The 14,168-nt window shown below is 41.7% G+C and overlaps 1 protein-coding gene across 2 annotated transcripts in view; it reads left to right on the top strand.

Moving 5' to 3' along the window:
* Positions 1 to 14,168, top strand: part of Sppl2a (signal peptide peptidase like 2A) — a 39,338-nt gene that overhangs the window by 14,544 nt on the left and 10,626 nt on the right. Inside the window, exons 9-15 of one of the 2 annotated variants that reach the window (XM_052724034.1) lie at positions 2,033 to 2,114; positions 2,629 to 2,703; positions 4,647 to 4,703; positions 4,904 to 4,957; positions 5,454 to 5,556; positions 8,907 to 8,984; positions 12,753 to 12,913. In XM_052724034.1, coding sequence (XP_052579994.1) covers positions 2,033 to 2,114; positions 2,629 to 2,703; positions 4,647 to 4,703; positions 4,904 to 4,957; positions 5,454 to 5,556; positions 8,907 to 8,984; positions 12,753 to 12,913 — 610 coding nt within the window. The remainder of the gene's footprint in view (positions 1 to 2,032; positions 2,115 to 2,628; positions 2,704 to 4,646; positions 4,704 to 4,903; positions 4,958 to 5,453; positions 5,557 to 8,906; positions 8,985 to 12,752; positions 12,914 to 14,168) is intronic. The other variant, XM_052724035.1, reaches the window with a different exon arrangement.

Below are 14,168 nucleotides of genomic sequence, written 5' to 3'. Positions count from 1 at the left end.
TCTCTGTATGTGCCCCTTGCTAACTTCAACTTGCCATATAGACCACTCTGGCCTTGAATTTGCAGTGACCCGATTTCCTCTGTCTCCTGTGTGCAGAGGTTACAGGCATAAGCCACCAAACCTAGCAAATGAATAGATCTTTGGCTAATGATCTGCACTTGGACAGGAAAGGAAATTGAATTATGCTTTAAACACTTAGACTTAAAATATGCTTAATTATGGTATGTTACTGGAATGCCTTATAATCTTAACAAATGGTCTCAGAATTGATAATGCAATGCTCTCCAGAATGTATTTTTAAGTGAAAAAGCTGTCATATTTTCAGTTCTGTTACTGTGATAAAATACCCTGCCAAAAAGCAGCTTAGGGGTGGAAAGGTATTTTAGGTCACAATTGTGGGTGATAATGTCCATTATTGCTGAGAAGTCGAGGCGGCAGAACTTGAAGCAGCTGATCATATCACACCCACAGCCAAGAGCAGAGAGAAGTGAGTGTGTGGGTGCTTGCTTGTCTCAGCCCTGTGTCTACATCTCTACAGTCCAGAACCTAAACCCAGGGAATGGTGCCTCCCACATTCAGGTATTTCCACCTCAGTTAACCCAGTTAAGAAAATGCCTCACAGACATGCCCACAGGCCAACACAGCTGTCTTAGTCAGGGTTTCTGTTGCTGTGAAGAGACAACATGACCACGCCAACTCTTGGAAAACATTTAATTGTGGTGACTCACTTACAGTTCAGAGGTTTAGTCCATTATCATCATGGCGGGAAGCAAGGCAGCATGCAGGCAGACATGGTTCTGGAGCTGAGAGTCCTTACATCTTGATTCAAAGGCAACAGGAAGTGAACTGAGACACTGGGCAGTATCTTGAGCATATATGAGACCTCAAAGTCCAACAGGACCACACCTACTCCATTAAAGCTACACTTCCTAGTAGTGCCATTCCCTTTGGGAGCCATTTTCTTTCAAACACCGTAACAACCCAGACAATTCCTCTTTAAGAGTCTCTTCCCAGATGATTCTGATGGTGTCAGATTGACAAAACGAACTACCATAAAAGCAAAATGTAAAAGAATATGTAGAATATTTCGCCTTTCATATTAGAAAGAAGGGGATATGCAAGATATCTGTCCATTTACTGAGAGCAACAGATATGGGTGTCTCTCTTTAAAAAATTCATTACATGCATTTAGTGTGTGTATGCGCACATGTCTCTCACATGTGTGTACATGCCACAGCGTAAGTGTGGCAGTCAGAGGACAACTTGAGTCAGTTCCCTCCTTCCACCCAGTGGGTCTCAGAAATCTCAGGTCATCAGGCTTGAGAACTGGTACCTTTACCTGCCCAACCATCTTGCCAGTGCAGTATCTATCCATGGCAGGAAGGAAAACCTGAGGAAAGTATTCATCATATATTTAATGACTTATTAATAAAACTATTGATGACCTAGGAATCTTTTTATAATTATCAAAGTTATTAATTTTTTCACTGGTTGCTAGTTATGCATGTTATCTTTTTTTTTTCTTTTCCTTTCTTTCTTTCTTTTTTTTTTTTAAGCCAGAGTTTCTCTATGTAGCCTTGGCTGTCCTGGAACTCACTCTGTGTAGACACCAGGCTGGCCTTAAACTCACTGAGATCTGCCTGCCTCTGCCTCCCAAGTGCTGGGATTAAAGGTGTGTGCCACTACTACCCAGCTGCATATTAGTTTCTAATAAGTAAGCTGTGTGGCTTTAACTTCGTGCTCAGCTGGTCTGGATCTGAACACGCGGATGTTGTTGGCAGCTGTCTTTGTAGAAGGAGACACGCAAATCTGCCCAGATTAAGGTGAAAATGGACTCGCATCTGACATGTATTCTGAGGTGGTCTTTGCAGCTATCATTCTGCCAGGGCAGTAACTTGCTGAGCAGGGAGGATAGGAGGACAGTTCATAAGCCAATGAGTGGCATAACCATAACGATCTATTTATTTAACTTTCATCTAAAAGTAACGGAATGGGATAATACGTTAATCTCTCTCTCTCTTTTTAATTATAGATGGGCTTGGATTTTACAGGATATCTTAGGAATTGCTTTCTGTCTCAACTTAATTAAAACAATGAAGTTACCCAATTTCAAGGTAAAATATACAGCTGTAATAATTTTTCCTTTTTAAAACAATGTGATTGAGGTATAACTTGCATATAGTAGAACATGCTCATTTTAATCACACTGTTGAAATGCTCCACATGTATATGTAGCATTTGCAGCTTCCATCCAAACGAGCTGCAGACCATCCGGCAGTCTTGGGAGAGCTGATCCTGCCTGTCTATGCTCACTTCTCACCCCAAGGCAAGGGCAGCAGCTACTGAGTGTCTAGCCGAATGTTTTTCATCACTCATACTCATTTAACAAAAATTCATAAGACTAAATATCGGGGAAGAACATTCTTTAATTCAATGACAATTTTAAGGAAGTGGGATACAGGAAGTAAGGATTTTTAAGCGATGTATTAAATAAAATCATGCGTAGTAGTAACCAGAAATGCCTTTTACAATAGTGTTCATGCTTACTTGTATTTGCAAAGTAATTTGATGTGTTAGTTTAGATGTGGAAATTTTGATATTTTTTAAATCCTTTTTTTCCCCCAACAGTCGTGTGTGATACTGCTAGGCCTTCTCCTGGCCTATGATGTGTTTTTTGTCTTCATAACACCATTCATCACAAAGGTATGACCATACGTGCATTTTAAATTTATGATGAAACATTCAAAAAGATGAAACTCTTTTTTTAAATTTGTTTGCTTTAAGACAAGGTCTCTCTGCAAAGCCCTGGCCAGTAGAGAACTCTATGTACAGCAGGCTGGCCTTGAACTCACAGAGATATGCCTGCCTCTAGATTAAAGGCATGTGTTACTACACCTTGTACTGCAACACACAACTCCTTAATTTTTTTAAAGTTTATTTTTCTTATATGTCTATGTGAGTACCTGTGTGTATGTATGTGTACCCCATGCATGCCTGGTGCTCATGATGGCCAGCAGAAGGCATCCTTTCCCCTAAACTGGAATTCTAGACTTTTTTTTTTTTTTTTTTTGGTTTTTTCGAGACAGGGTTTCTTTGTGTAGCTTTGCACCTTTCCTGGAACTCGCTTTGGAGACCAGGCTGGCCTCGAACTCACAGAGATCCACCTGCCTCTGCCTCCCGAGTGCTGGGATTAAAGGCGTGCGCCACCACCGCCCGGCCCGAATTCTAGACTTTTTTTTTTTTTTTTTGGTTTTTTCGAGACAGGGTTTCTCTGTGTAGCTTTGCACCTTTCCTGGAACTCACTTGGTAGCCCAGGCTGGCCTCGAACCCACAGAGATCCGCCTGGCTCTGCCTCCCGAGTGCTGGGATTAAAGGCGTGCGCCACCACCGCCCGGCCCGAATTCTAGACTTTTTAAGCTACCCATTGTGAGTGTAGGAACCCAGGTTCGCTGCAAGAGCAGTGGGTGCTCTTAAAGCTGAGCCAACTCAAACAGGGCAGTGGTATAGCATGCCTTTAATCCCAGCACTTGGGAGGCAGGTAGATCTCTAGTTCAAGGCCAGCCTGGTCTACAGAGTAAGTTCCAGGTCAGCAAGGACTAAACAGAGGAACCCTGTCTTGAAAAACAAAAACAAAAACAAACAAAAAAAGCTGATCCATCTTGCCATCCTCCAGAAGAGAACTTTAACTCTCTTCAGAGACTGTTGGTTTTGCAGATTGTTTACCTTGGAGTGAATTTTAATTCCCTGAAGGGAATTGCCTTTGAAATTGGCCCTTTAGTAGAGGGTATTTCAAGCTTTCAATTGCTTGTTAGAGAAAAGAAAGAACTTCTGATTAGTATAAAGCGAGAATGTCTAATTTTTCTTTCCTTTTAAAAGTAAATGTTCTTATAATCACTGTCGACTGTGGACAGCTTAGAGAGAGGGGGATGTGTCATTGCTGCCTTCGTTTCTGAGAACTAAAAGAATAGCACACCAACTCTGCAGCCTTGGAGTGTCCTGTCTAACCCGGAAATCATGCTGTGCATCACAGATGCCCCTGTACTTCAGGTCCCGGGCTCCTGTGTGAGAAACAATGCTAGCTTTGGCTTCAGTGGCAGAGCCCAGCTTCATCTTATTTGTTTTTGGGGTTTTTTTTGTGGGGAGCTTGTTTTGTTTTTGAGACAGGGTTTCTCTATGCAGCTCTGGCTGTGGTAAATACAGAGAAGGACAATGCATTTTTTTTTTCCAAACAAGGTTACTTATATTTGGTAGAAAGCTAAATTTAAAGGATTTTGTATCTCTTTTTTTTCTGATGTTGAAAATGACTAAGAACCATAGTATACATAGTAAAAAAAAAAATTAAAATACTTAAAGTTCATAACCTATTAACATGCTGGATGTCAGTCAGTATAATCGAGATCTCCAGGTACACTTGAATAATCTGTGCTTGGTATATATGCCAACATGATAATTATTGAGCTCCAGTGAAGTGGTGTTTCAGATGACTGCAATTTCTGCTGTGTCTAGTCTGAGGAAGCAGCAGCTGATAGCCCATGTTCAGCTGGCAGGCAGCAGGCTGTGTGCCATGGGCTGTCAATCATTTACTTGCATGGTGGCAGGTTGTTTTCTTTAGATGACTGGAAACCTCTCTTCCTTCCTCCCTTTAGAATGGTGAGAGCATCATGGTGGAACTTGCTGCTGGGCCGTTCGAGAATGCCGAAAAGGTGGGGATGATGGGGATGATGTGAGCAGCAATAGCCACCACTTAGTGTCTGCCTGTCTGTTTCATAATTTTGCCTTCCTACTGTAACTCATTGGTCATGGGTGCATGTTAAGACATTATAAAACTTATTTCTCACAAATATAGCCATTTTCTTAGTTATTCTAAATTATTAAATACCTATTGACTTGGGTTTCATCCTAGAATGATGGAAACTTTGTGGAAGCCACTGCTCAACCCTCAGCTCCCCATGAGAAAGTAAGGATTGTTTTCAGATATGTTCATTGGACTTTAAAATCATACCCTTGGAGAGGAGACTCTTTGGGTGGGAAAAAAATACAGATTGACCAAAACAAAACAAAACAAAAAAACCTATCAAGGTCTGAGTCCTATTCTTGGTAAAAAGAAAAGAAAAATTATAAGGCTAGCTGTGGGGGGGAGTATGTTAATACCGTTCATCCTCCATGTGTTGGATTTAATTTCCTAAAACTACATGTCTTATTTAAGTTTTTTTGTACAGTGTGTATATGTATTATGTATGTGTATGTTTATATGTTTATGTCATCTGATTCCAAGTTTTCTTTTAAATAATCAGTTTAAAAACGTTAAAACCATTACTACAGTGTCAGTCTCTCCCTTCCTGAAAGAGAGATTGGGAAGAGCTTTATTGATTCATTCTCTCTCTCCCTGTCTCATTCCCTCTCCTCCTGCCTCCCCGCCCTCCCCCCCTCCTCTCTGGTTCTCTTTCTTACAGTTGCCAGTACTTATCAGGGTGCCAAAGCTGGTCTGTTACTCAGTAATGAGTGTATGCTTCATGCCTGTTTCAATATTGGGTTTTGGAGATATTATTGTACCAGGTGAGTGAATACAATCATTTTAGCAAAACTATACTTATGGTTTTAAGGGTCATATTCACAGCATCTGGTAAAGGTTACAAGGCTCTTTGTCTTTTTGGCTGTCATTAGAACTGGATTCAATGACAAAGGTTTTAAAAAAAAAGCCTTTTGAAGGTAAGAGAGAAATCACCACTCAAAACAGCCAAAGTAAAATGTCTGCTGGCTGAAAAGTATCTTGAAACAGCAAGAATCCATTGAATCTTCTCCAGTAGAGCATATGTTGCGATCCTTTCCAAAAGCTGAGTATAATAACACAGTTTCTTTCCCTCCTGTTTGGTAGCAGTCGTTACATTTTAGGAAGTGCCTTAGCAATGTCAGCAAGATAGAGTTGAAGAAGAGGAGAAGCAGCAGAGCCACAGCTTACATAGCTTTATAATAAAAGACAATTGATTAGGAAATGGATCACAGTAGCCTGTAGGTTGGAGGCAGGCAGCGACCTGTTGGAAACTTCGAGGTTGGGAGCGGCACAGACAGGAGTGGCCGGACTAGGCTAGGATGCTAGACGTGAGACGTAGGCTAGATAATGGGGGACTTACAGAGGGAGAAGCAAGTGGCCTCATCTGGACAGCCACTGGAGATGGACATCTAAAAATACTTAATTAATACGTATAATATGAGAGGTCTTCTTTGGTGATGTTCAATAAATTTCTTCTAAAATGAGTATTGAGTTGTTCCTGCATATTTGCATGTACGAACGAGAGCTTGTATGTCCTTGTTTTTAAAATTCTTAGTATTGGGGCTGGGAGATGGCTCGGCAGTTAAGGGACTTGTTCTTGCAGAGGACTAACGTTCAATCCCAGGACCCACACAGTTACTCATAAATCTGTAACTCCAGTTCTAGGGGATAGAATACCCCTTCTGATAGGCAGTAGGCACACACATCGTGCTCACACATACATGCAGGAAAAGCATTAAAACTCATGAAATAAGTGTTTTTTAAATAAAATTACTTGCATTAAAACTTAAGATGCTGGTTGGGGTGGTACACGCCGGTAGGATTTGCTGAAGGAGGCAGAGACAGGTGGATCTCTGTGAGTTCAAGGCCAGCCTAGTCTACAGAGTGAGTTCCAGGACAGCTGGGGCTACACAGAGAAACCCTGTCTTGAAAAAAAAACCAAAACCAAACAAACAAACAAACTCAAGTAATTCTTCTAAATATCATTTAAAGTTACTTTTCTTTATGTATTTCCAATATATTTTTAAACCCATGTGTATTTATTCATTAAAAATTAAAAATTGTATATTATATGCAACATATTACACACACACACACACACACACACACACACACACACACACACACACACACACACACGCTGATTGATATGCATTACCTTACTTTTTTTTGGTCTGTCATGAGAACACTTGAAATCCACTCAGCAGGTTTCCAGAATACTGTATCGCTATTAACTACCCTCAGTGTGCTGTTTGATGAGTCGTTGGAATTTATTTCTGTCTGAGGGAACTTTGCATCCTTTGATCGATATTTCCTTCCCCAAACACTCCTCAATCCTACCATTCTATTCTACTTCCGGGAGTTCAACTCTTTGAAGTTTTATTTACAAGTGAGATAATATAGTATTTGTTTTTCTATGGCTGGCTGCTGGTTGCTTCATAGAGTGTCCTCCAGATTGATGACAGTGCTATGACCACAAATGACAGGATTGTCATCTTCTCTCTTCTTTCTGCTCTTCTCTCCCTGCTTCACTTCCCCCAACCTGTGTGTGTGTGTGTGTGTGTGTGTGTGTGTGTGTGTGGTGTATGGAGGCCAGAGATTGATAGCCCTCACATTCCACCTTTTTCATTCATTCATTCATTCATTCATTCATTCATTCTTTTTTTTTTTTGAGACAGGGTTTCTCTTCATAGCTCTGGCTATTGGGGAACTCACTCTGTAGACCAGGCTGGCCTTGAACTCACAGAGAGTCTCCTGCCTCTGCCTCCTGAGTGCTGGGGTTAAGGTTGAGCACCACCATACCTGGCTGTCTGAAATGCGTGTTTTACTTTGTTTATTGTGTCTATGGGTGTTTTACCTGCATGTGTGTCTATGTACCTTGTGCGTACAGTGCCTTGTGGAGGTCAGGAGAGAGAATCAGATCCCCTGGGACTGGAGTTTCAGATGGTTGTGAGCCACCTTGTGGGTGCTGGACATTGAACCCTAGGTTCCCTGGAAGAGCAGCCAGTGCTCTTAACTGCTGAGCCATTTTTCCGACTCAGTCTTTATTTTTTTGAGATAGTATTTCTCACTGAACATGGAGCTTGCTGGTTCAGCTAGGTTGGGTGGCCTTTGAGATCCAGGAATTCACCTGTCTCCTTCCCCCTAGTACTGAGATCACAAACTTAAACTATGACATGTTGGTGCTGAGAATTCAAACTCAGGACAATGAGAGCAGCAAGTCCTTTATGCACGGAGCTGTCCCTGCAGCCCAGTTTCCTTTTTCAAGGATGAATAATCCTTGATTTTGTATACACACTACATTTTCTTTATCCAGTCATTCATTAATAAGCACTGAGATTGATTTTATGTCTTGGCTGTTCTGAATATCGAACAAGTCTTTTTTGCATACTAATTTCACTTCCTTTGGATTTTTGCCCAGTAGTGGAATTTCTGAGTCACAGCATAGATTTGTTCATTTGTTTAAGACATCTTTGGCTGTGTAGCCCAAGCTGGACTCAATCTCATCCTCCTGTCTCGGTTCCCAAGTCCTGAATTACAAGCTTATGCCACCAGGCCTAGTCTGTTTTTAATATTTTGTTATTTGTTGTTAGGACCTTAGGCCTACTAGGCAAATCCAAGAAATACTGACGTAGTCCTTTGCCCATTTTCTCGTTGGGTTAGGTTTTTTCTTACTGTTGGCTTGTTTGGGATCCTCACATATGTTAGAGATTAGCCCTTATCAGATGTGTTTGCAGATACTCCCATTGCATAGAGTGTCCCCTCATTCTATTGATAGCTTGCTTTGCAGAGGGGAAGATTTCATGTAATTCCATTTTTCTCTCTATATATACACATACACACACACACACACACACACACACACACACACACACACACACACACACACACACACGTATTAATGAAACAAAAATATTTTCTAACAGAATATTGAGCAGCTAATAAAGGTCATGTTGGCTTAGGAGAAATGCTTAAAGTATGGTGTCAACATATGGAAGTTGGTTCATAATTTAAGAACTTTAATGCTCCTGTGCAAAAAAGGAAAGTGAAAGTCAACTGGTATTTTTGCCCATTATAACAGTTGAATTTGTAATGTTATTACTGTTTTAAGAAAATAATGTGGATTTTCTTTTAGGCCTGTTGATTGCATACTGTAGAAGATTCGATGTTCAGACTGGTTCTTCTTCTGTATACTATATTTCATCCACAATTGGTAAAATGTGTTTCTTTTTATTGTGTTGCATTATAGTGTATGGAGAAAAGCCAAAGGGCTGAAAATATCAGTCTGTCTCCCTCTTTTTATGACTTTTACCTGAAGTGTTACAGATCATGTGCATAGCTGTAGGTGTAAAGCTATACACTAGCATTTAAATATGAAATTATGAGAGCAGATGCCAGGCTAGGGGGCAGGTAGCTCAGCTGGCGGAGTGCCTGCCCAGTATGTGTAGCGCCTTGGGCTTGGCCCCCAGCTCCACACACACCAGTATGATGGCACGTACCTGTAATCCCAACACTTGGGAGATAGAGGCAGGAGGACCAGGAATTAAAGATCATCCTCAAGCATCAGTAGTCTGAGGCTGTCCTTGAATACATGAGACCTTGACTCAATAAGTAAATACATAAATACAGATAAGTAATTAAATAGTAAATGTTAAAGGCTCACACAGAGGTATGTCCCCCCAAATAGAGTTACTAACGATACGAGCTTTGGTCTGAAGAGCTAAATTATGGTGGGGAGCTAAGTGGAGGGACTTGACCAGCTTGGGCGTGGCTCTGGCAAGCCTTGCCCTTCTCCCTTTCCTGCTTTAAAAAAAAAAAGTTATATTACATTCCTAAAGTTGGCACTCAAGATCTATTCCCTTATTTGGCTACTTCCTCCTCCTGAGGCTGATTACCAAGGTCCAGCTATGGAAGTATTGAAGTCCAGCAATCAAAAGCCCCCTTTGGCTGACCTAATTAACATGCCCAATCAATATTAAACACCTCATCCTAACACTGGGTTTCCACTTTTGCGTTTATAAACCACCATTTGCCTATAGGCCCTGTCTGTCTCCTGTCTCCAGAGGCAGTCCTTTGTCCCTCTGGGGCACATCAATCTCCTTTTTGCTGAAGTCTTGGCCTTGGGGTCCTGAACAGATACTTTTCCTTTCAATAAGTACCACTCTTTTTTTTTTTTTCCCCTGAGACAGGGTTTCTTTGTGTAGCACTGGCTGTCCTGGATCTCACTCTGTTGACCAGACTGGCCTCGACCTCAGAGATCTGCCTGCTTCTGCCTCCTGAGTGCTGGGATTAAAGGTGTGCGCCACCACCCGGTTAAGTATCACTTTTTTTAAAAAAAACACATGGAAATCAGTTAAGCAGCAAACCTAGTAAAAGCTCACAGAGCACTTACTTTAGCAGTTATATATAAACCAAAGCTCATTCAAACAACCTGTAAGGATAGTTAGATTATTCTATGACTTTAAATGGTGAAATGTTGGGCTGAAGAGTCAGAACAGCAGGTAAGAGGACATGTTGCTCTTGCAGAGGACCCATGTTCAAATCCCAGCTTCTACTTGGTGTTTCACAGTTGTCCATAACTTCAGTCCCAGGCATCTGACTCCCTTTTCTGACCTCTAAGGGCACCAGGCATGCACAGGGTGCATATACCTGCGTGCAGGCAAAACTCTCATACACATATAATAATAAAGTAAACCTGAGCGTGGTGTACACGCCTTTAATCCCAGTTCTCAGAGGCAGGTGGATCTCTGAGTTCGAGGCCAGCCTAGTCTACAGAGTGAGCTCCAGGTTACCTAGGGCTACACAGAGAAACCCTGTCTCTGACCTCCCTCTACCCTGCTCCCCCCAAAAACCCAGAGATAATTAAAACCAAGAATTGTGGTACACACTTGTAATCCTAGTGCTCCAGAAGATCAGGAGTTCAAGGTCATTCTTGGCTGTGTATCAAGTTCAAGCCTGGATTACATGAAACCCTGTCTCAAACAAAAGCAAATAAATGGGACAGTCATTTATCATATATCATACTCTATAATTCATAAGATTTTTAGAGACTTTAAATTAAAAGTTGAGGTTCTACCAGGAGCATGCCTTTAATCCCAGCACTCAGGAGGCAGAGCAAGTGGATCTCAGTGAGTTTGAGGTCACCCTGGTCTACAGAGCAAGTTCTAGGTCAGTCAGGGCTATGTAGTGAGACCTTGCCATAAAAAAGTTGAGGTATTATATATGTTTATTAAAATACCTGGGACACAAGTAGCATCTAAAATGTATATTACATTGTGTTTTTTGTTTTTTTTTTTAGCATACTGTATTGATAACCATGAGTTTATATAAATGAATTACTGTTGTAAGTTGTTAGTTACCTGGTACAGCAGGGCAGTCATCACTTCTGTTTCTGTTATTGAAATGTTAACAATGGGAAATTTCAAAGAAAAAGCTCTGCCATCTCTGAATATTCTAAATGGGTATTTCAACATCCATGCACCAGAAGCTCTGAGTGCTTGAGCAAATGGCCTGAGCCCGAGCCCGAGCCACAGACTCCCTACAAGGCTTTCTAGTCCACGTAGAGTTCAGTCTCTGCGTTAGTAGAGAAGGATGACAGTATAAATGGGAACCCCAACAGCATGAAAGAAAGCTAGGTGGGGGAGGGGAGTGCAGAGAGGACCAGGGGAAGCAAGGAGAGAAAGAAGAGAGGGAGGAGGAGGGAAGGGGAAACAGATGCTCTCTATAGAAACAAGAAAAGAGGCCTGAGGCAGGAAGTACAGCATCTGCTAATGGCAGTAACATCCTCCTCTGTGCCAGCTTTTTCTTTTTGGCTACCAACCAGCTCCCAAATCATGACGCAGAGATTTATTATTAGTTTTGAATGCTTGGCCTTCGCTTAGGTCCTTTCTGGCTAGTTCTTTTATCTTAAATTAACGTGTTTCTCTTCATCTACCTTTTGCTTTGCAGCTTTTTACTTTTCTTTCTGTATCTCTTTGACTGCTTCCCGTATCTGGCTAGCTGGTTTCTGGCCCCGGGTGTCTCCCTCACTCTCTCCTCCTCCTTCTCTTCTTCTTCCTTTTCCTCTTTTTTTGAGCCTAGATTTCTCCTCCTATTTATTCTCTCTGCCTACCAGCCCTGCCTGTCCTTTCTCTGCCTAGCTATTGGCCGTTCAGCTCTTTATTAGACCAACCAGATGCCTTAGGCAGGCAAGGTAAAACAAATGCAACACATCTTTACATAATAAACACACATCTTTACATCGTTAAACAAATGGAGCATAAACAAAAGTAACACACCTTTACACAGTTAAAGTAATTTCCACAACACAGTACCAGTCAGCATGATGGAGTCAAGAATGCTCAGTGAAAAGGCAGAGTATTTGTCAATTCTGCTGTGTGACTTTGGGCAGCTCACTCAACCTCCCTGATCTTCTGTCATCTCATCTTTACATTATGTAGCTGGACTAAATTACCTGTAAAGGTCTTTGCAGCTTCCAGGGCCAGAAGCCGGGCAGCCACTGCCAGTCAGTCAGATATGAGAAGCAGTCAAAGTAAGAAATATGGAAAGAAAAGTAATGAAAGCCTGCATTCATATAGCATCCCAGATCAGCAGGAAACATCCAAATGATGTTTGATATGTACTTGTTAAGGAAGTCTGTAGTCTGTATTGGAGCAATCTTAAGATTTGATTTCTTTCTAATTGTGTGTATATGTGTGCCTCTGGTGATGCAAATGCCCGAAGAGGCCCTCTTGGAGCTGGAGCGGCAGGCAAATGCAAAAGCCCAACACCCACGACAGGCGGCTCATCTGCCTATAACACCAATTCTCGGGCCTCCGGCACCTCTAACCTCAGGAACCTGTACCCACAGTCACGAATCCACACACAGATACAAACGCAGAATTTTAAAAATAGGTCTTACCTAAAGATGTCTTGAGAAATATTTGAAAACTGATATTTTAGTGGGGAAGGAAGGACTGACCTTGCTTCTGTGTTCCCACAGCCTATGCTGTTGGCATGATAATTACATTTGTTGTCCTGGTGCTGATGAAGAAGGGGCAGCCTGCTCTCCTCTACTTAGTTCCCTGCACGCTTCTTGCTGCCTCAGTCGTGGCCTGGAGTCGTAAGGAGATGAGAAAGTTCTGGAAAGGTAGCAGCTATCAGGTACGTGCTTATACTTTGCAATTCACTGGCTGTTGTGCTATAGCTCATTTATAGCAAATTTTTCTGTGTCAGAAACTTAACGTAACCCCAGGATGCCCCGAATTCTTCCTGTTCTCCCATATTGGTATCTGCCTGCTGCGGCTTGGGTTCTCCGTACCCACTGGAAGTGAGTGCTGAGGCCCTTCAAAGTTACTGTGGCAGGACGTTGGGGAAGCAGAACACTGCGGCATGTATCCAGGTCCCCATAAACACCACGCAGAATGGAACTATGTAGAATAAATGTGGAACGTTGAAACCGACAGTGGAAGTTGGTAGTAAGAGACCTGAGGTTTTGAAAATGAAAATACACGTTCTTTCCAGCATTTAAATGTAGCAAACTAACTCCAGTTGGGTACTCATGTCAGGCTTAAATGGATCCAGATTGTCCTTTCTTTAAAATTCCTATAACAAGGAAAATCATAATTTTAGAATCTGTTGAGTTATTTTTCAATAGAGGTAAAAAGCCCTTCTACCTCCCCAACTCCTTTTTCTTTCAAAAATTGGTTTGCATTGAAACTGAATAGAGTTGAGAATCCCTTTCCTACTCACTTAGGCCACGGCACTGACCCCTTCCTTCCCAGAGGCATTTTCTAAAGCACTTATTTCTGATTTGTTCCAGTAAAGTGAACTGCCCCCCTCATCTGCCCTCATGCATGGGTATCAGTAGTCACGTGAACAGAGTGAAACCTGGAGTAGGTGGCTGCAAGTGTTCTTACCGGAGAAGCAATTAATATCTCCCACCATCCTTTGTAGTGTTTAAGAAGAGATGGCCAGCATTATATTACAGGCTTCTATAATTGGAAAAGGCACTGGTTTAGAATTCTTTCCGGTAAATATTGCAATTTCTTTCTGAGATTTAAATAATAATTATACCTACTTTGCCTTCTTATCAGTGCTATTGGCTCAGCCTGCATTAATGTATATAGAAGGTATTTATGGTCACAAAGACCTTCATTATACTAGTAAGATAGCTGATAATTTTTCCCAGAAGATGACACCCACATCAATTTTTTCCCCAATGCTGGAGATCAAACCTAGAGCTCCCATATGATAGGGGTGTGTGTGTGTGTGTGTGTGTGTGTGTGTGTGTGTGTGTGTGTGTGTTTAAATAAGAGTATTGAGTCATGTATAGTGGCCCACACCTGTAATCTCAAATCTTGGGAGATGGAGGAGTTCAAGGCCAACCTCAAACACATAGCAAGTTAGAGACTCTATT

The sequence above is a fragment of the Peromyscus californicus genome, unplaced genomic scaffold (genome assembly GCF_007827085.1).
Source record: "Peromyscus californicus insignis strain IS unplaced genomic scaffold, ASM782708v3 Scaffold_7__1_contigs__length_154581171, whole genome shotgun sequence".
Classification (NCBI taxonomy): domain Eukaryota; kingdom Metazoa; phylum Chordata; class Mammalia; order Rodentia; family Cricetidae; genus Peromyscus; species Peromyscus californicus.
This window is presented reverse-complemented; position numbering and strand designations above follow the sequence as displayed.